This window comes from Gobio gobio (assembly GCF_949357685.1).
Source record: "Gobio gobio genome assembly, chromosome: 11".
Lineage (NCBI taxonomy): Eukaryota > Metazoa > Chordata > Actinopteri > Cypriniformes > Gobionidae > Gobio > Gobio gobio.
The window spans coordinates 14,906,721-14,933,677 of NC_137104.1; the positions used below are offsets into that span (position 1 = coordinate 14,906,721).

Genomic DNA, 26,957 nt, shown 5'->3' on the forward strand with positions numbered 1-26,957 from the left:
CTTGGCCTCCAAAATCCGCAGATCTCAATCCAATCGATTATCTGTGGTATGTGCTGAACAGTAAGATCCATGGAGGCCCCACCTTGCAACTTACAGAACTTTACAGGATCTGCTGCTAACATCTTGGTGCCAGATACCACAGCACACCTTCAGGGGTCTAGTGGAGTCCATGCCTCGACGGGTCAGGGCTGTTTTGGCAGCAAAAGGGGGATCAACACAATTAGGGTCCATTGAGTTTGAACTGAGCTCAAAGAAGCACATCCATCCTTCATAAACATACTCCACACGGCTCCGGGGGGTTCATAAAGGCATTCTGAAGCGAATCGATGGGGATTTGTAAGAAAAATATCTAGCCTCCGCCAGTCCACCTTCCGTATTCAACTTAAGGAAAAAGCGTAACTAGTGCAAAATATTACTAGAGCGTAGCGTAAGCATTTTGAAATGCGAGAGGCATTACACTTTCTCCGTAAGTTTTATACCGAAGGCGGTCTGGCGGAAGCTAGATATTTTAATATGGACCTGTCACTGCCATTCTAAAGCCTGGAAGCATCAGGATATTTGTTAATATAACTCCGGTTGTGTTCATCAGAAAGTAGAAAGTCATATACATCTAGGATGGCTTGAGGGTGAGTAAATCATGAGGTAATTTTCATTTTAAAGTGAACTAATCCTTTAACTATTCTCTGAAGCAGGCGAGTCTCAAGAGAAGCCAGGCCTATCGACCGCTATCGACTTGTTCCTAGCTGAAGCCTTAATTACAGGTAAGATACTTTCAACTCAATTCTTGTCAACATTTATTTGGTTAGTAGCGCCATATTGAATATTTTGATAGGAAAATGAAAAAATGAGGCTGTGAGGATAGACGTGTGTTCAATGGATTGTACGCCAGTTGTCGAAACATGTTCCAAAAACATTTTAGTATACTGTAAAATACGTGTAATTCCTGTCAAAACAAACATCTCACACAACTAATAGATCTATTAATAACTGGATGATCACAAATGTACATCTGTTTTTCAACATGACACATTTTGTCTCTTGTCTTTTCCCTATACAACAAGAGTTCATAATAAAGGGATCAGAAGAAAGTTGTATAGGTTTGGACCAACATGAAGGTGAGTGAATTACAGAACTTTTACGTATTCGTAGATTTTTTTTAGTAAATTTCCTGTTCATTTCAAATGAGGTGCTTGATAAATAATGAAAATAGAATAATTTTAATTATTTTATTAATAAAACATTTTTTTGCAATAATTTATTAAAAATGTTATGATTTCCATGCAGTTTAAGGGTACAAGAAATATGAAATGAACACATCCACTTTGATTTGTTCAAGAGCTCCGGTGTGTGTGCCAGTGCAAACACACGGGACGGTACAGCAGTGGAGCACACAAGTGTACACTTCCAAAAAGCACTGTATAGAAAAACAAAACAACAGATTTGTGGAGTTCCTCTTTTTTTTTTTTTTTTTTTTTTGTTCTTGATGGGCAGTGATGAGTTTTGTGAACTCAAAAGAGATGACAAATAAAAAAAAAGAAAAAGCAAAAGGACCAAAAAAAAAAAAAAAAAAAAAAAAGAGCGGTAAGTCTTCCAGCACAGAATAAATAGTTTGTATAGCGATGTGTAAACTTGTAGACAGCACGTTTTCACACAGTGGCAAACAGACATACACGCTCACTGCTAACATTCTGTCTTTTTAACATCATTTGTAACACCCCCCACTATCATTGTATTGTACCTCTACAGAAAAAATAAGTTGTTTACATTATATACATTAGAAGTGGTTGTTCATTCTCCTGGGGTGATGACAAGGCCTTGCTATTGTTTGTTACATGATGCAAAGATAGACCAGTTCACACCAAAATACGCATGGAGTCCAGCCCAACAGTTTTCACAAGTCTTGTAGACTAAATTCATGAATCTCCTTGCACAAATGAGTGTTTTCTTGCTTTAGAAGAACACAACACTTAGATCATTTTCAGTTTTTTTAGGTAACATCACAGATTTAAGTGACCAACAAATCAGCTCTTCACTTCATTTCCAAGGTTATTGCCAAGACGGTCCTAAACAACCAGATGTGCACTCGATAGACCATTATGCATTTTCAATAGCGGGTTAACCTTGTGTTTCGCTTGATTCACAGACACATGCACACACACAGTGATTTCTTTGAATCCACAGTATAGAACATATCCAAATAAAAATCATATAAAGCTCTTTATTCAGTTTTTTCCAGTGATTTCTTTAAAACGAGACTGTCACAAATTCACTTTTCCCATAACGGTAATGACATGTTTACATAGACAGACCAGTGCTTACCTTTCCATTGTAAAAAGAACAGTTTGTGGTGCATGGTATGTCTTCATGTTTGTTTTAGTACACTTCATAGTGTAAGACAGTCGTTAGGGTTGTTCTGAGAAGCATGATCTCCATGACAATATTTCTGTGCAATGTCAACATTAGTGTCATAATTACACACTAAAAGTACAGCTAATGCAAAACATATTTTGGATATGATTCTGTCTTCCAGCTTAATGTACCACCAAGAACATACTGCAAATATACGTATCTATACAGTTAGAATGAGCTAATTATTGCCACTTTCATAATTATTATAATTGTGCATTTGTCAGAAATGATTGAGTTAAATTATTTGCAAAATTAAATCTATAATGTATGCATAGGATACCATGCAAGAAAGATTAAAAAATAAATAATTCTTTTTTTAATCAATCTAATACATTCTTTATGTATACATACTTTACCATATGATTACTCTCAATAAGAATCTCTTAATAATCTCTTGTTAATAATTACATGTCATCAGGCTTCTGTAGCCTCAACTAATTAATATTATGGTCATCATTATGATTTAAAACTAGAGTACTGAATCATGCCCTCTCCTTGAGCAGATGTTTGGCTGGATCACTTGTAAACATCCCACTTAACTAGTATTAAAATATATATCTGAGTTGCTCTTTTGGATGATTTTTTTATTATTTGAATACTAAAGTTCTTGTTTATGCCTGGAAGTTTTAAACCATTGAAAACCTCAGTAGCAGGGTCCTCATTTATAAAACTTGCTGACGCACAGATTTAAACTTTGAGTGTGCGTACGTACGCTAAAATCCAGGCCAACGTTCATTTTCACAAGAACGGTCTTTGACGTGGAAAAGTATGAAAGCTTGTTTCCGGTAAAAAGGTAATTATTGCGACTTTTTATCATACAATGCTGACTTTTTTTATCACAATTGTGAGTTTGCATCTCATAATTCAGACTTTTTTCCCCTCAAAATTGATATAAAGTTGCAATTGAGATATAAACTCTCCGAATTGCGAGTTTACCTCTCACAATTCGTACTTTTTTACTTAGAATTGTGTGATATACAGTCACAGTTGCAAGTTATAAATTCGCAATTGCGTGTTATAAAGTCGCAATTGTGAGTTAAGGTCCTTTCACACTGGACGCGATTTTGACGCGTGAATAATTTGTGCGATGGTTTTATTTTTTGATCAGCTGTTTGTGTAATGAGTGCTTCTACACCGAACGTGAATGTGCTGCGGCAAAAAATGTTTCTAATGTAATTGTGTTCTTCTTCTGTTTTTTAAGACTGGGTGCACCCAATACCTTCTTTTCGGTCTTTTAAATAAAATGAAAACCTCGTCTTCACTGGATGAGGAAGTGTCCTTGTTTTCTCAGCTGTCACCGCAAATGTTTTGGAATGTTGGAGTTCTGAAACGTCACAGATGTCGCAAACTCGTGTCGCGGCTGATGTAAATGGTTTTGACGCGAACTATTCGCACACAAAATACTCGTTTTTCCGCTTCGCTTTTTTGTTACGCGTCTGGTGTGAAAGGGCCTTTATAAAGTAGGAATTGACTTTTTTTTTTCAGAATTGCGAGTTTATTTCCAAATTATGACTTCCTCAGAATTCCGAGTTTTTGCAATTGCGAGTTATAAAGTCTAAAATTGTGAGAAAAAAAGACAGAATTGCAAGAAAAGAAGTCAGAATTGCGAGATATAAACTCTTAAGGTCCTTTCACACTGGACGCGATTCTGATGCGTGAATAATTTGCGCAATGGTTTTATTTTTTGATCAGCTGTTTGTGTAATGAGTGCTTCCACACAACGAACGCGAATGTGCTGTGGCGAAAAAAACAATGTTATTTTTTTTGTTTCGATGTCGATTTTTTAAAACTCTCGCAGCGACAGAAAAGGCTTAAACCAATCACATACAAGGAAACAAAGGTCACAAAATGTCCAGTTGATGTCATTAGCTATTCAATCAACATTAACCTTTGCCAGGTATTGCATTTCTCACGAGATTACAGCTGTAGTTGTAGTTACAGCTGTACAGATGCAGCTGTGTTTACCTACTGTAGGCTACAGACAACGATAACATAACCTTTTGAGTTAAAACTTGTAGATTTTTTTCTAATGTAATTGTGTCCATGACTAGAAAGTGAATGTGTTTCCATCAGTACGACTGTGGTACTTAAATGTTCACATTGTGACTCAACTGGAAACATAGCTGCTCCGGATCGATTGGTTCCTGAAGTGTGTGTTTGTCTCGTCAGATGCGGTGCTACTGTCTCTGGAGGAGCTCCTCAAATTGTCCCACGGACATTTGAAAGTAAGTGCGGAACCGACCATGATAAAGTTTTAGCTCATGTACAAGATTAGCATACTCTTCAGACTCTGTTCTTTAAGACTGGGTGCACCCAATATCTTCTTTTCGGTCTTTTAAATAAAATGAAAAGCTCGTTTTCACTGAATGAGGAAGTGTCCGTGTTTTCTTAGCTGTCGCCGTGAATGTTTTGGAATGTTGGAGTTCTGAAACGTCACTGATGTGAATGGTTTTGACGCAAACTATTCACACTCGAAATATACGTTTTTCCACTTCGCTTTTCCATTACGCGTCCAGTGTGAAAGGACAGACAGAAAAAGACAGAATTGCGAGAAAAGAAGTCAGAATTGCGAGATATAAACTCTTAATCGCGAGAAAAAGTCTATATCTCACAATTCTGATAAGTCGCAATTGCAACTTTATATCAATTTTGAGGAAAAAAAAGTCTGAATTAGGAAATGTAAACTCACAATTGTGAGAAAAAAAGTCAGCATTGTATGATAAAAAGTCGCAATGATCTTATACACTTTTTTTATTCTGTGGCAGAAAGAAGCTTCCATAGAAAAGTGCTTCGTGCCACGTCAGGTTCTATGCAGACGGACGCACTTTTCCTTGTGGCAGGGAGTCAGCGTACTGGTATTTTGAAATCGTAACAAATCTCCCCGCCCGCCCTTCTCAAGTAAAGGATTTGACTGGTGCTCTTTTACATGTTAATGACATTAATTAGGTGGCGTTTACAAGACGAAGATCTGAAACCATTCAGCTGTGCACAATTTCAAGAACATTTGCGATTTACAGATTTCACATCTGGAAGTACTTTCGTTTTCTAAATCTCACGTGTGCACATTTGAGAAATGACGGTAAGGTCAAATGTAGGACAGTTTCTACACAACATTTTATAATTGAGGCTCCAGCAGCTTGAAGATCAAACAGGACTAGTGGATTTCAGCATGAGAATCTACCCATTTTATGATATTAGGTTGTATGAAATTATGCATTTAATTAGTCATCCGTTTGTAAAAGGTTGTAATGACAGTATTGACCGTATCCTGTTACTACATGTCAGATATGCCATATACTGTAAAAAAAAAAGAAAAAAGAAATACAATATTTAAATGTGAGCTAGCCCTTTTACTTCTACTGATTCACTGAGCTTCATTGTTGCTTATTACCCTCCATCCTTCTGTTAAAATATTTTGAAGTTACAATATTTTACGAACACCTTTGTCATATTAGGTTAATGAAAGTTATTGTGGAGCATTACCATAACATATTTTAACAGGAGGTTAAAAGGCGATGAGAAACAACAAATAAAGCCAGTATGTTAATAAATTGGATATATTGTTTTTGTAACGTCCAGTGTACACCGTTTTCTCGAAGTTGATGTTTTCGATTATTCTCTAATATAGAACATTAAATGTGATGTTCACATGTGCCAAAGATGTTTCATATAGTGGGATACTGACTGTTGAACGTGCCAAACAACATATCATAAAGACATTGAAGAATAAACGACAATGTTGAAATGAACTTGAAATAAGAGCTGATTGTAGTCCGAATGAAAACTCATTCATAGTCATGTGCTGCAAAAGTCAAAATGTAGACAATCCCCTCCGTGTCCTGAAAAACTCATAGTGTATTAGAAACGTCAGTAGGGGTCGTGGCCGTCATACTAAGACAAGCTCCCGTGGCGTTGTGGGATTTTTGCGTATCTCTGTTGTTGTATTTAAAGGTCTTTGTTATCGTGACACATTAGTGAGCGTGAGGTACTATGACAACCACTGTTGTTCTTTCAGTCTCCTCTTTTTCCCCCGAAAAGTTGAGACAATAAATACCTATGAATGTTTCGTTATTAGCAGATAACAGCCATACAGAAAGAAGTCACAAGTTAAAAGAAATTCTCGATGCATTGACTATATGTGATGTCACTGTTTTCGTCATCCGGTCGACGCGATTCGGTCCATTAGGCTCCCGTAAGACGACAGGCACACACGTACAGTAACAAATCTGACAGAAACTAAAACCAAGACACCGACGGTGAGATATCAGCCGAAACAAACTCTTGCCTTTGATATGAATGATACGTAGCTTATTTCCGATAATTCATATTTTGATTACATTTCCAGATTTACAAAAGAAGTATGACACCAGCTCTAGCTGATGCTCCCATCTCTGCAAGACATTGTGCAAAGTTCACTGCACAGTAACATTTCTATAGCAACTATGAGGTAATTTCACTGTTGCCAAGAGCCAGCTGATGTTTTTCACAATGTCACTCTGCGACTGGGGCGGAACTCCAACATTTCTCCCCTCAACCCGAGCCCTTTTAGCCCAAGCTACAACCGTAGAGGATTCACACGTGTTGGGTTTTTTTCACCAACCCAAAGAAACAAAACAAACAAGAAATAAACAGAGGGAGGGTAAACTGAGAGACTGCACCAGAAAGTCAAAACGAGGCTTTGTTCTTACGTGACTCGACTTATTAAGTTAATTACACTTGTGCTAATTTTTCAGCCCCGCTGTTTAATACAATATCGTTCTTCTGTCTTGCTGTGTGGACCGCTTCTTTTGTGTAACCTCGCAGCTTTCTGTGAGGATATTTTGGTTTTGCTCTGCATGGAGTACCACTTCCCTGTTATTATCGCAATTTGTGAGTCTTCTTGTTCTGTAACAGCCGGTCACATGACGGCTATTGTACATCCGAAGCTTGGGGCTGCATCTGCTTGTTTCAGTCCCGGTATGCAGGATCAACTTGCTTGGCTGTAATGGAAGACTGACTCTCTAAAATCGTCGGTTTCAGCTGAACCTGTGGCTCTTTCGAGGTCGCAGTTGCGCGACCTCTAATGTGAAACTACTTGCGTTAAACCGAAGTGGTACTTTCGATACTCTGTTACCAGGACAGGCCTACATGATGCAAGCTGTTTTTGAAGAAAAACAATGTGTGGTACACGTTCGATCCAGGTGAGAACAGGTGGCCCGCGTTACCCTGAAACACTCCCTTGTTATTTTTAGCAAAAAATCGAGACACCAATAGTCTTATGTACCATTAACCACTTTTTCACACCATTGGGACACTGAAGCAATACAACAAATTCAGACTGGTTTGCAACGTCGTATGTGTCTGTTCCTGGTTCGTCGACTGTTTGTAAAGTTCTACGGAGCACCAGGCCTCATCAGAATAATTCATTTCACAGCATATTCAAAGCTCACTTTGAAGTTCAAATATGGTATTTACATGGCTGTTGACGTGTTGAATAAAGAGGAGTCGTCCTCGGTCACTTCCGCTGCCCCTTTCCCGCAAGTTTCAGCAGAACCAATGTGCACGTATTTTGCAGAAAGGCTGCCGGCGGAAGCATCTCTTTTTTAGCAGCTAAGGCTACAGCTCCTGTCCTCTGTTGATCCACGCTGCTGTTTGGGGTGGGGGGTGTGTGGGACATTGAGTCCATCGAGTTAGGAACGGGAGGTGACGGGACATAGATTATGGGAGTCTGGGTTGGGTTGCTGTGTGAGAACCTCCGGTCACCTCCCTCCTAGCCTGAAAGATCAGTTCTGCTCTGATGTGGCCATGGATGGTGGAAGGGGGAGTCACGGATGGATGAAGAGTTGAACCCCCCACCCCGGGTTGCTCACACGCTTCTGTTAACTGCTGATATTGCTCAGTCTGTCTTTTAAAAAAAGCTGATCGCTTCCTCGGAGTGCAGTGCAGGGCAGTGGTAAGGCTCACAGGCCGGACACCATAACCCTGTAGGAGGGGGGCATGTGTCTGTGGCGCGGGCTAGAGGCCGGGCTGCTCGTGGGACTGCTGCAGCTCGCGTCCACCCCTCCTATGGAGGGTAGATAAGCGTGATGCAGGATCGGCAGCTGCAGGGACAGCCTGCGCTGTATGCTGTGAACACAAAGCACACAGACGAAAATGGTTGTTATACATAAAATACCCAATTCCTCATTTTCTGTAATGCTCTTTAGTAAATGTGTGTTCAATAGTAGGGAAGAACAAAATGTAACAGAATGTAACAGAAGTTCATCTATTATATCACAAAGCACATTTAAAGCATCAGTAACTTTGCCACATACAGGTACATCATGTTTCGGTTTTAATCAAGGGTTCAAGGTTTAGCTGGTTAGCTTGACCCCTGTAGTACCTGCTGGTAGATGCCATTACTACACCATCTGGACCTACGCTACCATTTAAAAGTTTGAGGCCTGTACGATTTTTTTTTTCTTTTGCTCAAAGCTGCATTTATTTGATATGAAAAAATACAGTAAAAACAGTAATGTAAAATAATTTTTACAATCTACAAAAGAGTTTTAAAAAGTAATTTATTCCTCTGATTGCAAAGCTGAATTGAAAACAGCCATTACTCCAGTCTTTAGTGTCACATGATCCCTCAGAAATCATCTTATTATTATCTATGTTGAAAACAGTTGTCATTCTTAATATTTTTGTGGAAAACTTGATGATTAGACATCTCTACAAACCCCTTTAAAAAATTGAAATAATTTATTATAATATTAAAATATATATAATATACAACCCCAAATAAGAAAAATTGAAAACGCAAATAAAAAAAAGTGATTTCTACATTTACTTTGACTTGTATTTCATTGCAGACAATATGAAAACAAAATATTTCATGTTTTGTCTGGTCAACTTCATGTCATTTGTAAATATGCATCCTTTCCTGTCATTCAGACCTGCAACACATTTAAAAAAAAGTTGGGACAGTAAAGCATTTACCACTTTGTAATGTTGCCATTCCTTTTCACAACACTTAAAAGACGTTTAGGGACTGAAGACACCAAGTGATGAAGTGTTTCAGGTGTAATTTTGTCCCATTCTTCCTGCAAACAAGTCTTAAGTTGGGCAACAGTACGGGGTCTTCGTTGTCGCATTTTGCGCTTCAAAATGCGCCACAAATTCTCTATTGGAGACAGGTCGGGACTGCAGGCAGGCCAGTCAAGTACCCGTACCCTCTTCCTCCACAGCCAGGACTTTGTAATGTGTGCAGAATGTGGTTTTGCATTGTCTTGTTGAAATATGCATGGACGTCCCTGGAAAATATGTCTTCTTGAAGGCAGCATATTATGCTCCAAAATCTCAATGTACTTTTCAGCATTAATGGTGCCTTCACAGAAGTGCAAGTTACCTTTGCCAAGGGCACTGACACAACCCCATACCATGACAGACCCTGGCTTTTGGACTTGTTGCTGGTAACAGTCTGGATGATCCATTTCTTCTTTGGTCCGGAGCTCACGGCGTCCATTCCTCCCAAAAAATACCTCAAATACTGATTCATCTGACCACAGTACACGTTTCCACTGTGTGATGGTCCATCCCAGATGCCTCCGAGCCCAGAGAAGTCGACAGCGCTTCTGGACACTGTTAACATAGGGCTTCCTTTTGGCACAGTACAGTTTTAACTGGCATTTGTGGATGTAACTACGTATTGTGGTACTTGACAAAGGTTTGCCAAAGTAGTCCTGAGCCCATGTGGTGATATCGCTTATAGATGAATGACGATTCTTGATGCAGTGCTACCTGAGGGATCAGAGATCACGGTTGTTCAGCTTAGGCTTGCGCCCTTGTCCTTTACGCACTGAAATTCCTCCAGATTCCTTGAATCTTTTAATTATGTTATGCACTGTTGAATGTGAAATATCCAAATCTCTTCCTATCTTTCTTTGAGGAACATTGTTTTTAAACATTTCAATAATTTTCTCACGTATTTGTCGGCAAACTGGCGATCCTCGGCCCATCTTTGCTCCTAAAGGATTAGACCTTTCTTGAATGCTGCTTTTGTACCAAATCATAATTACAATCACCTGTTGACATCACCTGTTTCAAATCACATCATTATTTAACCATTTTACCTCATTACTAGCCCTAAATTGCTCCTGTCCCAACTTTTTTTGAACTGTGTTGCAGGTCTGAATGAGAGGAAAGGATGCATATTTACAAATGACAAGAAGTTGACCAGACAAAACATGAAATATTTTGTGTTCATATTGTCTGCAATGAAATACAAGTCAAAGTAAATTTAGAAATCACTTTTTTTTATTTGCGTTTTCCATACTGTCCCAACTTTTTCTGATTTGGGGTTGTATATTACAACATTATAAAAGTCTTTACTCTCACTTTTGATACTTTTAATGAGTCCTTGCAGACAAAAAAAAAAAAAACCTTGACCCCAAACTTTTGCAATTACACATATTTAATTACATTACAGTAAATGTTTACAAGAGTACAATTATTTAAATTTTTTGGTGGGCACTTGAAAATGGACTTAAAGGAGCACGCCACTATTTTTGAAAATAGGCTACTTTTCCAACTCCCCTAGAGTTAAAGAGTTGAGTTTTACTGTTTTCGAATCCATTCTACTGGCGGTAGCACTTTTAGCATAGCTTAGCATAGATCATTGAATCTGATTAGACCGTTAGCATCTCGCTCAAAAAAGTGACCAAAGAATTTCAATATTTTTCCTAGTTATAACTTGACTCCTCTGTAGTTACATTGTGTACTAAGCCCGACAGAAAATGAAAAGTTGCGATATGACTAGGCCGATATGACAAGGAACTATATTCTCATTCCACATAACCAACGTGACAACCTAATCTTCAGTGTATTCCTGTTCAAACAGATACGGTTCAGGATCTGCACCAAAGTAAATATCTTCTGAATCGTCTCTCAGAAATGTCTCCATGGTTACAAGGCACGATCTCTGTGCAAGCAGGTTGTCAGGTTGGTTACGTTGACGGAAGTTAGCCTATTTTCAGGCGCTGTGTAATAACATTGCGCCGCTGCACCCATGGTACGGCAGCAAAGTTCCTTGATTATTGCGCAGGAATGAGAGAATAGTTTCTAGCCATATCGCCCTTCATTTTCCGTCGGTCTTAGTACATGATGTAACTACAGAAGAGTGAAGTTTTAAATAGGAAAAATTTTGAAATTTTTGAGTGAGATGCTAACGGTCTAATCAGATTCAATGATCTATGCTAAGCTATGCTAAAAGTGCTACTGCCAGACCCGGAGATCGGCTGAATGGATTCGAAAACGGTAAAACTCAACTGTTTAACTCTCGGGGAGTTGGAAAATGAGCCTATTTTCAAAAATAGTGGCGTTCCTTTAATTTTTCCTTGTCTCAGGATAGCCAGGATTAACCGCTGGTTTGGTCTTGTGGTGTCATCAATCCAGTATGTTACTGGCTGTGTGGATCACCTGATATAAAGTCCATTTCAAACCCGTGTCTAGGTGTTAGATTCAAACTACACCTCAAGAGGCTGAAGCCATTGAAATCAATTACAGAAGCCAAATGGCAGTTATATAAAGTGCATACACCACACCTTTCATGATTGGTTTTATGATTGGAGTCTCTTTGAGTTATTACTTTCAATTAAATATTAATTTCATACATCTATTAAGGAAAATGTCTTCTGTGTTTAGATATAATTAACATCGATTAGTCAGATGTTGCCGGTTCACTTGCAAAAAAAAAAAAAACTCTTTATGCCATGTGCTATTAAACTAAATATGTATTTGTTTATTCTTTACTGCAGACACGGAGAACGGGCACAATAAATGACTCACTGCATATTCCCATGGCAGAGGTGGTTATTTTGCAAGGTCAAGACACCATCAGCTACTGGGATAAGTATATGAGACTATGTGTGAGCGAGAGTGTGTATGTGTGTTTGATGAACAGTGACAGTGTACAATCCCTCCTCTGTGCGATCAAACATTCATGTGTCGGGACGGCCTGTAGTTCTCTAATTCTACTCTCCTGTCTATTTTCAGGGTCCAGTGCCTTCAGCTCTCACTAGAAATCATACGTTATGTAACCACAGCCCCCCCCCCCCTCTCTACTTGCTTTCATTTATATTTTTTCTTCCTGATCTCTGTATTATTTCTCACCTCGCTGTAAATGAGTCTATACAACAATGTATGCTGTATCTGTTCACTTTGTTTTTAAAGCAAGAGTGGCCGTGGCCATTGGTAACTTGAACGTGCAAGGCTTCCGGTGTCATTCGCTTCGAGATTATTGTAGTACTGTACAAAAACTGTCCGTTATGCTGCTTGATGTTGAAAACTGGTATTTGTTAAAATATTATTTTAATATATTATCATAATCATAAACACACTGGTTTATAGCACTAATAGTTTTACCATTTACCGCACTTTGTTATTATTCTAGTTATGTACCTAGAGCGGCTAGTAAATCAGAAGAAAAAAACGTACTTCAGTGTTGTAAAATAAAGTGGATAGTGTCACAAAAAACGATTTGGAAAATCAAAGACTTAAGCAAAATATTTAACCAAGTGGCAAGTACATTCATACTTTTGTCTTAATACTGTGCTTGTCTAACAAATCTTTTGTCAAATGTCTGGAAAGTCAGCTTATATCCTAATATCTTAATAACAACTTGGACCAATATTTTGTTCATTTGTAGGTGTACCAGAAACTTTTTGGGTCTACAGTGCATGGCGGTGTGTGAACTCACTGTTCTGGTGAGTTGATGTCTTCTAGTGGACCTCTGCTTATCCTCGAAGGATCCATGGATCCCCACTGAGCCTGGGGTTTCTGCTCTAAGTGGTTCTTCAGAGATTTCTCTCCATCTGAAAACAAAGGCATAATGTTCAGAATGCTGCCTTTCCATCAGGATGTCAGTGGTGGATTCAGCTGAAGAAGATGCCGAGTCAGAACTTGCACCTTATATCACACTTCAGGTTGACATGTTTGGGGGTGAAAAATGTATAACACTCCAATAAATTGTTATTTTTCTCTGGGAGACAGTAACAGAGGGAAAGAGTCACACATACTGAAATAAGTCACGACTGACAGTTGTGTGTGATCGACAGGTGAGGAACACAAGGTTTGATATCCACTTCTCTTACCTTTGCCGTCAGTGAAGTTGCGTATGCTCAGGATATTGTTGACATCTTGGTAATGGTTTTGTTTAATGTATGGAGTCTTTTCTGGAGTGTCCTGGAGTTGCATGGTAACCTCTTCCAGTTCCTTATCCAGCTGTAACACAAATTCAAAAATTTGGTAGCACTTTATAATAAGGTACCATTAGTAATACATAAACTAACAAAGAGCAATGCATTGGTTATAGTATTTATTAATATTTTTTTTAAATTAGCTAAGAAAAATACAACTGTTCATTGTTAGTTCATGTTAGCTTGAGTCCGTGAAATAATATTAACAGATAAAACGTTTGATTTAATAATGTATTAGTAACTGTTGAAATGAACAATATCTAAGATTAGTGAATGCTTTGGAAGTGCTTTTCATTATTGGTTCATGTTAACTAATGCAGTTAACTAATATTAACAAATGAAACCTGATTGTAAAGAGTTACCAGTAATTTAATTTATATTTATTTTTATTACAAAATAACAGTCGTATATTTCATTACTGTAAAATACTTTCAATAATGAAAACATTTATTGATGTATTGCTCCCCAAAATATCTATTAGTCTCAATATAATTATTTATTTATTATTTAAATATAATGATTTAGTCTTAATATATATTTATACTTAATCTAATATATATTTTGGGGCAGTGTATTTTGATTTGCTTAATAGATTTTTTGTTTATTTTTCTAATAACTATTCTATTTTTCTCACATCATTTGTTATTAATATATAATTTAGGGGGAAAAAATTAAATTATAAAATAAATATGACCCCTTTAATCTGTGTAGTGGCATATTAGTCATTTCTAGCAGTATTTTAATTACTGTTTAAAGCACACTGTCATTCTAGGAATTGAGGATTGAAATCTGAGAAACTTCCGTCACCTCTGTAATTCTCATTCGGAGGCGGTGGTTGTCTGTCTGTAGTCCATCCAGACGGGAAGTGTTGGCCTGGTTAACACTGGTTACTGAGGTGGAAGTCTTGGAATCTTCCTTCTTCTGGTTCTGGGTGAACTTTAACCTCCGGTTTTGTGTGGCAGCATCCGGGTTTGTTCGCATTGTGACAAACTAACAAAAGAGAGAGAACAAGGATATACTGTTGAGATATTTTGGCCTCGATTCTTCTTAGGATGTATTTGTTTAGAGGTAGAGTTTGAATCTTTGTAGTCTTTCAAATTTCAGTGTGTTCATTTCCAGGGTGCTCCTGGGGATGCAAAGTAAGCACTGTTCTCAATTATTTTCAGGTGAACTTGCTAGGGATTTGCACAAATCAAATGCCAGAATGTGGCTTTCGCTGACCTCTACAATTCTTTCCCCATAGGGCTGGATCGGGCTGTACGTTGCAGTACTTACCTTTGGCACAAAAACCAGACACAGCGTGATGGTGCTGCAGAAGATGATGACCAGTGCCACGATGCAGAACTGCACATTAGGCTGATCTCGGGTCAGGAAGGACACTGCTGCCCCAATGATGCACATGATGCCCACATTATACACACTCATACCGATGTACTTGCTGTCGTTCAGGGCTGGAATGCTCACGTTTCTGGTCTCCCAGGCCAAAAAACACCCAAACAACTAGACAAAGAGAAAAGTGCAATTCATTATTACAGGTATAAGAGCAGTGACATCTTAAGACATTCATTTTCGCCTTCATCACTGTGTGCAGTCCTCAGTTTACAGTGATGAATCATAAAGCCAGTGAGAATGAACTGTGTCTGACTTATTTAGCACCCTAATGCCTCTAAAGGCAGCTAACAACACCTGTCCAACTCTCAGGAAGTCAGAGCTGTAATCAAAGCACCTTTGTGTGACACTAGAGTGAATTTTGAGAAATATGACTCAGCTAACTTAATGACACACACTCTGAGATTTGATTCTGCACCCACTCGCCTCAAACCTATTCAATCCTAATCCAATCGGAGCACGTCTCACTCTTGTTCACCCTCTAATTTTCTCTTCCTTCTTTAGTTCTACTGGAACACGTCAGCTGTAAGTGAAGCTGTGCTGATTTAGCAGCAGGTTTTCCAACATGACAGGAGGAAGGTAGAGGACGTTTTCCGAAATGTCACATATAAGAGAATGTGAGCGTGATGGCATTTGCACTTGTCCACTATAATGATTTGATGATTCTAAATACGTTTCAGCTTCGATTTAACATTGACCTCCCCCCAAATCTACACCTATAGTTTCTAGAGAGACGAAAGAAACAGTTAGAGATGCTCTGTGGTCCACTGCTGAACTTTGACATGGATCGTCTACTGTAGGGCAGGGTAAAAACAGAGGTAATGGCCTGCCAGTCAACTGAACCACCTGCCGCTATTACAGCAGCTAGAACAAGAGGACAAATCATTTCCACAGAGCACAAAGTGAGTCAAAGGGTAGATTTTTATTTGAGGATGTTGCCACCATTGACTCGGAGATAATGGTCTGTGCTATGGGCAATTAACTGACTGGGGGCATTTTGGTTCCTGGGGCACCTTACCAGTAATTTAAAGTGAGGTTAATTGGAAAGAGCTATCTTGCTCACATTATATCTCCTCCTAGGGGTACAATGTATCAACATCCAGTCAGTGAGTTCGCTAGATATGCATTTCCGGAAGGAAATACCAGTGCTTGTAAGGAAGCATAATATACTTCTAGTACTTCTGCTGTAGTACTAGCTGCTCATTTTCTTTTTTTTCCCTTTCTTTCTTTTTTTTAAATACAGAAATTAGGAGTGAAAATATATCATATTTTTAGTTTCAGTAACTGAAAGTTCTCCAAAGTTTACGTTTTCACACCAATGAATTTACATATTTTTTTTTACTGATTTTTTATTTAGTCAAGTCACCTTTATTTACATAGCACATTTTACAATGCCGAGTGTTTCAAAGCAGCTTCATAGTGTTAAACAGGAAATACTGCAACAGAATTTGATTCGGCTGAACAGCCGCTCTGGTGAAATCGGTGATGTCATCAGCTCATTTCAATTATCATATAGTGACAATGCGGGCAGATCAGTAATTTAGTTGGAAATTTATTTGAATATTTAGTTGAAAATTTAGTGTCCCCAACTGAGCAAGCCAAGCCAAAGGCGACAATTTAAACTGATAAATAGCCGTTTCTACACAATAAAATATTTTAGAGCTTGACAAAACTAAACATTATATTAATTATAAAAATGCCCAATACTTTTTAGGATTTTATTAATTCCTTCTTTTCCAGGTATACAAATCACACTTTCAAAATTCTCTGGGAAGACCGTGGGACACTTAAATAAAACGACAGTTGTAATGTAATTATTTACTTATTTTATTCTTGCACTCCTTTGCTGAGGCCCCCTATTTGAGAACAATTAGTTTTTACAATAAGTTTTGGTTGTAGACTTTGGTTTAGTGTAAACAAAGACTGATAATAAAGCAATAAGTGGGTGTGTTGATTTCATCACTGTAAGAGCTGTTCTTAAGCCTAAACCCCCTTAACCAGGTGTATAATCATAGTTATGTAGACCTCAAGTGGCTTAGATTTTTTCCATTTTGATTTGTAGCTTTCATAAAGTAGCAGCAATTTGATAAAAGACAATATTGTTCCCTAATAAATATACAAGTACTCAAATTTGTGTTTGTTAACACTGTTATAATATTGTTTATTGGTGGGTCATGAACATTAGAAAACTGTATGTATGGCATTTGTATTTCCTGATGTAACACAAGTGACTCAGAATATAGTATTGCAAATGCATTTTCATGACAGCGAGGCATGTATTATAATTTCCCAAATGTAGAAGGAAGTGGCAGAATATTCCGACTCTGTTGTCTGCGGGAGCAGATGGCGATCATGTTGATGCTCTCTAGAATGTTCTCACTCACCATAAGGAGGCCTTTGTAGGCATAGACAATCCCCAGCCAAATGGTCATGTGCGTGTTCTCGCAGTGCTCCAGGAAGGGACGGATTGCGATGTCTCGTCCCTGAGGATCTGCCTGTGGAGACACAGTGTGGAAACCAATGAGTGGAAATAATCCTGGCTTAAAAAACACCTTTGTCACTAACAACAATAACAAAATACTGAGCCCAGGCTTATTTTGAATTGACTTTAAATGCGTTAATATGAAGGCTGACTTGGGGTTGACATTAAGTAAACTTATTAAGTAGATTTGCATTTAGATTTAGAAGTAAATTTACAAAAGTGCATTTGCATTGAGTTCCAATACTGAGGCGGAAGGCATTACAGGAAATGGGATCACTTAATCTCCCATGGGAGACCAACCTTAATGGACTTTCACAGAGATAGGAACAATAATATAGTCACCTCTGCAGGATGCCACTTGAGAGTTAACGATTACCAATAACTCTTTATGGGTTAGACATTGATTACTTGATATTGATCAAGATATTTACAGTCCTGATATGCAAGACTGGACTCATGAAGGAGGTCTGCAAAAGAGAGAAGATCTCAACTGAGTTCCTCTCAAAGTCTAAAAGTAGCCAAGCTCTAACCCACTTTCTGCTGCCCCATTTTGAAAAACCTTAAGCTTGCCATGCAACAACCCGGACACAAAGATTCACAGGGATCCAACCTCTAAACGCATTCCTAAGTCTTGCCGTTTTTTTCCCAGTTTAGTCACAAAACGTAACACCCCCGGCTTTCATCCTCCTCTTGTGTGGCTCTATCTGCGTGATTTGAGTTAAGGCATTAAGGAGCTCACAGCTCAGAAGATCTTTACAAAGTGATGGTGCCAGTAAAGTGGGCCAGCCAACACAAGAAGTTCTATTTATAAACGACAAATTCCATGATGTGATGAATCCTAGAAGTCATGCTGTCAGACAATTTTTAAACTCAGCGAGAGAACAGATCAGAAAGGAACCGCTGATTATGTATAGTCTGCGGAAATTGTTGATGTGATAAAGTGCTTCTACAATAGCGACCAAAGAAATAGCAAAAGGGCGAGGTAGAAGGAGAAGTACTGAGGTAGAATTCAAGAAAATTGCCCAACTGCAACTTGACCACTAGTTTACTCAGAATAATATATTTCCCCACACTGAAAGTAACACAATAATGCTTTTACTTCTCTGTTAAACATTCAAGTGTTCCATCTGACCTCAAAAACCCAGAACTGAGAAGATAAAACTTAAATAAACTGCTTATATCTAACTGCACAACAACTAGAGCTCTGATTTCATCATAGCCTGAGCTGTCGTTAGTCGAGCTGTGTGGTGTTGCCGGGCAACAGTCGGTGGGTTGGGCTTAGAGACAGTGCTGGGTGCTCAGATATTTCTCACTGCATTAGGCGTCTAATGTAATTGTTCACTGGAAGCTGGAAGGATGTGTGACTGACAGATTGTCTGTGGAGAGACGGAGACAAGAGGGACACAGTCAGCTGAGAAGAGAGAATTATATCACAGTTTATAGGCTGGAATGAACCATATGGACACTGAGAACTGCAAACAGACAGCCATTCAGTGTGTATTAGTACAGTATACAGCCGCAGGTTTAGATACGGAAGGGGCGGTATACAGATGACCCTATAACTCCTGCCTGAGACTTTTCACTAACAAATGTATTATTAAAGCTTAGCTTACTAATTAAATACATATTTCAATTAAATTAAATGCTAATTTAAAATGTATAGGTTTGGTGAAATATTATTACAACTTAAAATAATTGTCTATTTTTTCCCCCTGTGGACATTAATCCAGCACATGATCTTTAAGCTGTTTTCACAATACATTTTTCAACTAAAAACGGAAAACTTTTTATGCCTTTTGTCTCTTCATTTACATGACAATGCCGTTTTTGCAAAGTTTTTGGAAACTATACCGATATTGTCTCCGTGCAAACTATGTATTACATGTTCAGTCTGTAGGCTTGTATTGTTTTGACCATGTTGTCATCTGGACGCAAAAAACGTTTCCGTTTTTAGTATATCATTGACGTGTAAATAAGAATATGCTGATTTGGTGCTCAGTAAATATTTCTTCTTATTATTGTTGTAATGTTGAAAGTGTTGACATGCTTTTTTCAAGATTCATTGATAGAAAGTTCAAAAGAACTAGCCTGGATGGCAGCCGAACTTAGCTCCGCCCACAACATTTGAGGTCAGGAAGTTCGGTCTGGACTTGATCCTTTGTGAAGCAACTATGCTTGAACCAGAGCTGTTCGGACCAAACTAATTGTCAGGGCGGGCTTTATACGATGATGGACAGTAACGTAATCGTCCACGTCACCAAAGAGCGCTTGGGTTGAATTTGTTCTAATCCTAAACGGAGAACTTGTTCGTATATGCATTCACCTTTACTATTTCTCTCAAAAATGATGATCGTGTTGGTAAGTACTCTGTGTATCCTTAAATTCTTTTTTACAACACCGACAAAGATTGTTTACACTCATCTTCTTCTTCTGCTTCTTCCAGCGTGTGTGCAGTTGAGTTCTGTTGACAACTATGCGTCGCTCCTTTGTTCTGATTGGTTGTAGATCTATCCAATTGAGTGCAGAGGCATTTTCTTTCCTGGTTCGGTTGAAACACGCCCCAAAGGAGCAGTATCAGACTCGTATGATATGAGTATGACGACGTCAGGCTACAAAAGAACAGCATTTATGTGTAATTTTTTACTTTACTGTCATTTTTTAAAACAATTTAATACATCATTGCTAAATAACAGTTAAAATTTCTTTTAAAAAATCAAAATATTTGAACAATAGTATTTTATTGTCCATTATCTCACTGCTTAATTGTTAATGCATTAAAGCCTAGGTCTTCAACCCTGCACCTGGAGAGACCCACTGTCCTTCAAATTTGATTTCCATCTGCTTCAGCTTGCTTCTTCTTTAGGACCCTTTATGCCCAGTGGCAACAAAGGTTTGCCAGTCCTATCTGTTTTGTGCCAGCTTCTGAATGGTACCCCAGGTGTGGTTCAGGGCCTTCAGTTCTGCTTCCACTGTTTGATGCCAGGTGTTCTTGGGTCTTCCTCTCTTTCTCTTTCCTCTAGTGTCCAGAAGAGGGCAATGTCATCTTGTTCCCTCCGGACGACGTGTCCAATCCATCTCCATCGCTTTCTCATGATGATGGTGTCCATACTTTCTTGCCTGCATTGGGCGAGTAGTTTTTGGTTAGTGATTTGGTTCTTTGTGTGGAAGGTTGACAATTTGGTAAAGTCGTTCTCTGTCATTCTCCAACATTCAGAGCCGCAAAGTAGGATGGAAAGGATGCAGTTCTGGTACAGTCTCAGTTTAGTGTGGAGTTTATATTGTGAAGACCTCCAAACATTGTTCAACCTTCTAAAAGTGTTTCTGGTTTTGCTGATACGATTCTTAATGTCACTGCCTGCTCCTCCATCATGTCGAACGGTGCTGCTCAGGTAAATAAACTCCTCAGTTGTGGGTAGATATTTTCCTTCTACTTGGACTGGTGAGGGGTTGGGGGTGTTCAGTGTCATCATCACTGTTTTCTTCTTGCTGATCTTCAAGCCAACTTGAAGATGCATAGGTGCTAAGACAAGATGTTTTTGTGTTGGTGGGTATGTGAAAGCAGCGCCAGGTCGTCAGCAAAGTCCAGATCTTCCAGTGTTAAGAAGAGAGTCCATCTGATTACTCTTGGTTGGCCTTTGGTTGTCTGTTGCATCTTCCAGTCGATGGTCATGTTGAAGCGCATTGCTGATATTACGCATTCTTGTCTGACTCCTGTCTTCACTTTGAAACTGTGACTGCTGTTTCCTACTTTGCATGTGAAGTTAGTGTGGAAACTCTTGAAAAGAAGGATGATCTGTAGCAAAATCTCATATGCACAGAGTACACGCCATAGGCTGTCCCTGTGGATGCTGTTGGACAAACCTGGCCTGGCGATTTTTCAAGCAATCCTAAAGACCTTTATTAGCTGGGTCAGGTGTAACCGGTCCTTCTCGACCCACTCCGAGCGGGATTCGAACCGGGGGTTTCCAGCATTTCCAGCATGCGTCATTCACTAGTGGCTCTTGAGGCCAGGGAGTGAGGTTTACAGCTCTGTTACACATGTGTATTTGATTAGGATTGTAGCTAAACTCTGCAGGACATTGGGTCCCCAGGAGCAGGGTTGAAGACCTAGGCATTAAAGTTTACATGGTGTGATCCTGTCCTCTGTGTATCTCAATCTGAGCATGAAAAAATTAATCAACCTTAAATGACAGGGAGAGTGAAAGAGAGAGAGAGAGAGAGAGAGAGAGAGAGAGAGTGTCAAGGACTTCAGGGTACTTTGCCTCAGTCCTTTCTCCATGAGCATATATTTTATTCCATTGATAGTTTTGTACAGCATGAATGAGATTTCTATTATCCAGTCTGTTTCTAAGACCTTTGATTTTGAGCTAAGCTCTTGTTTAAGAGAAATAATAGTTATAATGCTCATTTGGATGGGTCAGTCATCCGTCTGTTTCTCTCTGACATGGCTTCTTGTGACCACAATCTCTTATCTGTAGTAATCCTTTTACATTACATCCTGTGATCTCTTGGCGGCTGTGTGCCACTGCTTAAATGTAGTACGAAGAGGCAGATATTGTTCAATGGAGCTGAGAGTTGTTTAACAAGAAGTTAAGTCAATTATTCAGCCATCTAATCTTAAGGTCAACTTGAGCGATACTTCACTGACCTAATCCACAGCAAAGCCATGACACATATCAAGGAACAAGGTTTAGCACAATGGTTTGAAACCAACGCTCACCAAGAAGCAAATACAAGTATAAATTGGCTCTGATCAGTAAATAACACAGTTACTTTAGCAATGTTAACCACAACTGCAACATAATACATTATCTAAATTAAAAATGATTCAATTGATCTAAGATGTGGCACAATGTGGAATATTCATTGCAAGAAGCCACCAAAAAGAAAATATTTGGAACAAATGTATGATTTGTGACAGCTTGCCTCATCTCATATTGGCCTGCACGGCATGCTATAAAAAAATTAAAAACCTAAATTTTATATTATATACTAAAAAAGTTTGGGGCCGGCAGCATTTTTTAAATTCTTACTTTTGTCTTACTTGTCTCTTATGCTCACCAAGTCTGCATTTATTTGATTAAAGGGTTAGTTCACCCAAAAATGAAATTTCTTCCATTAATGACTCACCCCAATGTTGTTCCACACCCGTAAGAAAAACCTTAAGACCTGTAAGACCTAATATTAAGATATTTTAGATTTAGTCCGAGGGCTTACAGTCCTTTGAATGTAAGTGTATGCACACTTTGCTGTCCACGTCCAGAAAGGTAATGAAAACATCATCAAAGTAGTCCATATGTGACATCATTTGGTTAGTTAGACTCTTTTGAAGCGTCGACAATACATTTTGGTCCAAAAATATCAAAAACTAAGACTTTATTAAGCATTGTCTTCTCTTCCGGCTTTGTTTGAATCTGCGTTCACGACGCCACAGTGACGCTGCTGACGTAAGACGCTGTGACGTGTTATCTGGTGCGACAGAGCTTCGTTTGTAGTCTGAGGGAGATGCACGCTGTAAACAAGCTGTTCTACATTGTTTGTATTGCTATATTTTTTTTTAAAATGGTGTGTAAGTGTGCATGTCCTGGATGCCCTAATCGCCAAAGATAACCAGATAACACGTCACAACGTCTTACGTCAGCAGCGTCACTGTGGCGTTGTGAACGCGGATTCAAACAAAGCCGGAAGAGAAGACAATGCTTAATAAAGTCTTAGTTTTTGTTATTTTTGGACCAAAATGTATTGTCGACGCTTCAAAAGAGTCTAACTAACCAAATGATGTCACATATGAACTACTTTGATGATGTTTTCATTACCTTTCTGGACGTGGACAGCAAAGTGTGCATACACTTACATTCAAAGGACTGAAAGCCCTCGGACTAAATCTAAAATATCTTAAACTGTATTCCGAGGATGAACGGAGGTCTTACGGGTGTGGAACAACATTGGGGTGAGTCATTAATGGAAGAAATTTCATTTTTGGGTGAACTAACCCTTTAAATTTCTCAATTCATTACTCAATTATTAAATTATATCAGTTTATTTCTTTGATGGCAAAGCTGAATTTTCAGCATCATTACGTCTTCAGATATCATTCTAATATGCTGATTTGGTGCATTTCTTAGAATTATTATTGTTGAAAACGGTTGTGCTGCTTAATATTTTTGTGGATTTTTTTCAGGATTCATTAATGAATAGAAAGAACAGCTTTGATTTGAAATATATTATTGCAATCCAAAAAATACTTCCATGTCTGGTAAGCAATATTTTATCTTGCCACTTTCTCTGATCACGTGCAATTTGCAGGTGTGGCAAATGTAAGTTTTGGACTATATTTCGCACTTTCCTGACTGCTGACTGAGGGCGAAAGCTTTTCTTTGTGGGTCCTCCAGGGTTACATCTACCTGCTCCAGTTTGAGGATGAACCTGCAGCTGCACGCTGAGGCTTTGCAGATCTGTCTCCCTCTGGTGTGTGCTTATTTTTGGAGTCCACTGCTCTAAACTTAACTTCAAATGCAGTGACTTCAAAGTGGCCCTGCTGCAGTCCCTGCGGCTGAGCCTGGGAGCTGCCATCACTGATTCATTACGGGCTAAATGCATCATTAGACCAGGAATCAAACCCCGAACATCACACGCATTTAAATATGCAAATGAGAACGTGCAGTGGCATGTTTCAGATTGCCTTTGTTATAACAGCCTAAAATGCTTTTTATTGACATCATTCTTTAATCTAATGCTCCAGAATATCTCGGTTTTAATCACAACTCCCATCTGCTCGCTCTCCGCGAGTCTCCGATGCAAATGACTTTCGCTATGTTGCCGTCACGTGACTGCTGTACCGCGCACCCTTCGCCCTACACAAACACACTCACTTATGAACATGCAGCTAATTTGCGAATAACAACCTTCATAAATGGAGTTCGAGTGCTCGCTGTCAAACGTTATTAGAGCTCACGCATGGGCAAACATTTGAATCTGGTGACTACTGGGATTATATTGAGGTATGCACACAGATGCGCTCTCAGTATTACGGTCACGGACACGCAAACACTCGCATACACTCACACACACTCGCAAAATTGGAAGGCCATTACGCTTACAGCATGTTTTCTTTTCCAGGGGACAGTCGAGATTTGTGACTCAGGTCGTCTATAGATCCTTGGTGAGTCAAGGACACAGAGAGGTCCCACACATGATAAGCCATCAGTCCTGATAACTCATTAGGACTGCTGTTTTTTTCCTCCATGAGGGCAGGCATAGCAAACTGTGAGTGATGGAGGATGGCCGCTTTCCATCATAGTGCACTCTGCTGCCCCTATGATTACTGAAGCCACAAGCACCTTTCTGTATCATGGACATCAGGGCATGGAAAAGAGTAGATGGGCATTAGTTTGAATGTCCTCTAACCACGACCAACAGAGTTTATAAATACACCACATCTCAAGTTCTGTATTGTGTTCACATTCGGTGATGGGAATGATAGTTGAATGAAACGAAACATTTTTGGAATGAAATGGCTGACTTCCCATAATATTGCAGGCATAGCATACTGGAAATATGGCTTACAGTCCAAAGTCTTGAGTTTGTTTTCATGCTTGAATGCTCTAAAAACATTATTTTTCTCATATTTTACATTGTTGCAGCACCTCTCTTCCAAGTCTGTCTGTAACACTCCGTTTTGTTCTGTTCTCTATGAAGCCCCTCCTCCCGAAAAGTGCAGTGTGCTCTGATTGGTCGGCTGAACTTGTGTATTGTAATTGGTCAGCTGCTTCGAGCGTGTATCGGAAATGTCACGCTCCTTAAAATAACCGTGAGTTTCAACCCACTAGTAATGCAACTAAACCATGCCTCATCCCCTTTTTTTGCTTATGCCTTGGGCAGGAATTATTTAAATAAGAAATATTGTGTCATCATGTATGTTTCTGGAAGAAAACTCAAGACTGCAATCGAGGCATTTCAGAGAGTTCAGAAACAGTGTGCACTGAGAGATAGAGAATAACTCCCTTTGGAGTGGACTTTTTTCTTTTTTACTTTGCAGACCTTTTTCATGCTCAAACAGCAACATTGCACACTAAAGAAAGTTGAACATGTAAAAAAATGCAAAATAGGACTATTTCATTCATAGCTAGCACTTTATGTATGCTAGATACACACTGAATATGTTTTTAATCTTTTTAAAGAACATATCAAAAAGAAGACAAATCAACTCTGGGACATAAAAGTGCATGTATGTAGCTGAAGAAACATCCACATAATTACCAGCAAAAATGTCCTTCCAGTGAAATTTATTTAAAGGGATAGTTCACCCAAAAATGAAAATTAGCCCACGATTTACTCACCCTCAAGTCATCCTAGGTGTATATGACATTCTTCATTCAGACGAATAAAATCTGAGTTATATTTTAAAAGTCCAGGTTAATCCAAGCATTATAATAGCAGTAATAGTTGCTCTGTTTTTGAAGTCCATAAAAAATGCATCTGTCTGTCAAATAACGTGCTCCACGCGGCTCTGGGGTGTTAATAAAGGCCTTCTGAAGCAATTTATGGAAAAAGTGTTGAAAGTGCCTCTGGCGATCGAAAGACAAACGCGACCAGGTGCGCTCGTCATGACGTCAGGTATGCGTCTTGAATTGCGAGATGGCACTTTCAACACTTTTCCACGGAAGGTGATCGGCTGAAACTTTACTTGATAAAGTTTTAAATATGGATATGTTTCTTACACAAACGGATCGATTTGCTTCAGAAGGCCTTTATGAACACCCCAGAGCTGTGTGGAGCACGTTATTCGATGGACAGATGCATTTTTTATGGACTTCAAAAACAGAGCAACTATTACTGCCATTATAAAGCTTTGATTAGCCTGGACTTTTTTAATATAACTCAGATTGTATTCGTCTGAAAGAAGAATGTCATATACACCTAGAATGACTTGAGGGTGAGTAAATCATGGGCTAATTGTCATTTTTGGGTGAACTATCCCTTTAAGAGCTCTTTGAACCAATTGGTGAAATAGTAAGTTCAAAATGGGCGGCAGTAATCCATCAGCATGTGAGGTCTGAACCGACACAGTGCACTTCACATTAAACAAACTGCCAGCACACTTCAAACACTGTGTGATCTAATCCTCAAGGTAAAGTCCCACTTGTGTCTCATTTACTTTATCATTCCTGGGATCATCCGCACCTCATTTTCTCTTGTTCTCGGTTTACCTCGCCTCCATTGACTCCATTGAGGTGCACGTCCTGTCCAGGATATTACCCCTTGTGTTAACATTAATTAAACATGATTATAAAGCTCAGAGTGAACGTGATATCTTTTGATGATGTTAATTTTGTACAAGATACTGAATGTTCCCGGTTGTATTAACAAATTTGTCGATTATTATGTGCACGGCTACTGTCAAGATCTGTTAGGCTGGTCCTTCTGTAGTTGAATTTAATACAGAATTTAGTTTTATGAAAGTT

The 26,957-nt window shown here is 38.9% G+C and overlaps 1 protein-coding gene across 1 annotated transcript in view; it reads right to left on the bottom strand.

Annotated features, from left to right (window-relative positions):
• Positions 1-3,891: 3,891 nt before the first annotated feature.
• Positions 3,892-26,957, bottom strand: part of gabbr2 (gamma-aminobutyric acid (GABA) B receptor, 2) — a gene marked incomplete at its 5' end in the record, with an annotated part of 280,013 nt that continues 256,947 nt past the window's right edge. Inside the window, 6 exons of the mRNA XM_079830006.1 lie at positions 3,892-8,514; positions 13,124-13,238; positions 13,518-13,647; positions 14,430-14,612; positions 14,898-15,122; positions 17,396-17,506. Of these exons, the coding sequence (XP_079686132.1) occupies positions 8,349-8,514; positions 13,124-13,238; positions 13,518-13,647; positions 14,430-14,612; positions 14,898-15,122; positions 17,396-17,506 (930 nt within the window). The 3' untranslated portion in view covers positions 3,892-8,348. The remainder of the gene's footprint in view (positions 8,515-13,123; positions 13,239-13,517; positions 13,648-14,429; positions 14,613-14,897; positions 15,123-17,395; positions 17,507-26,957) is intronic.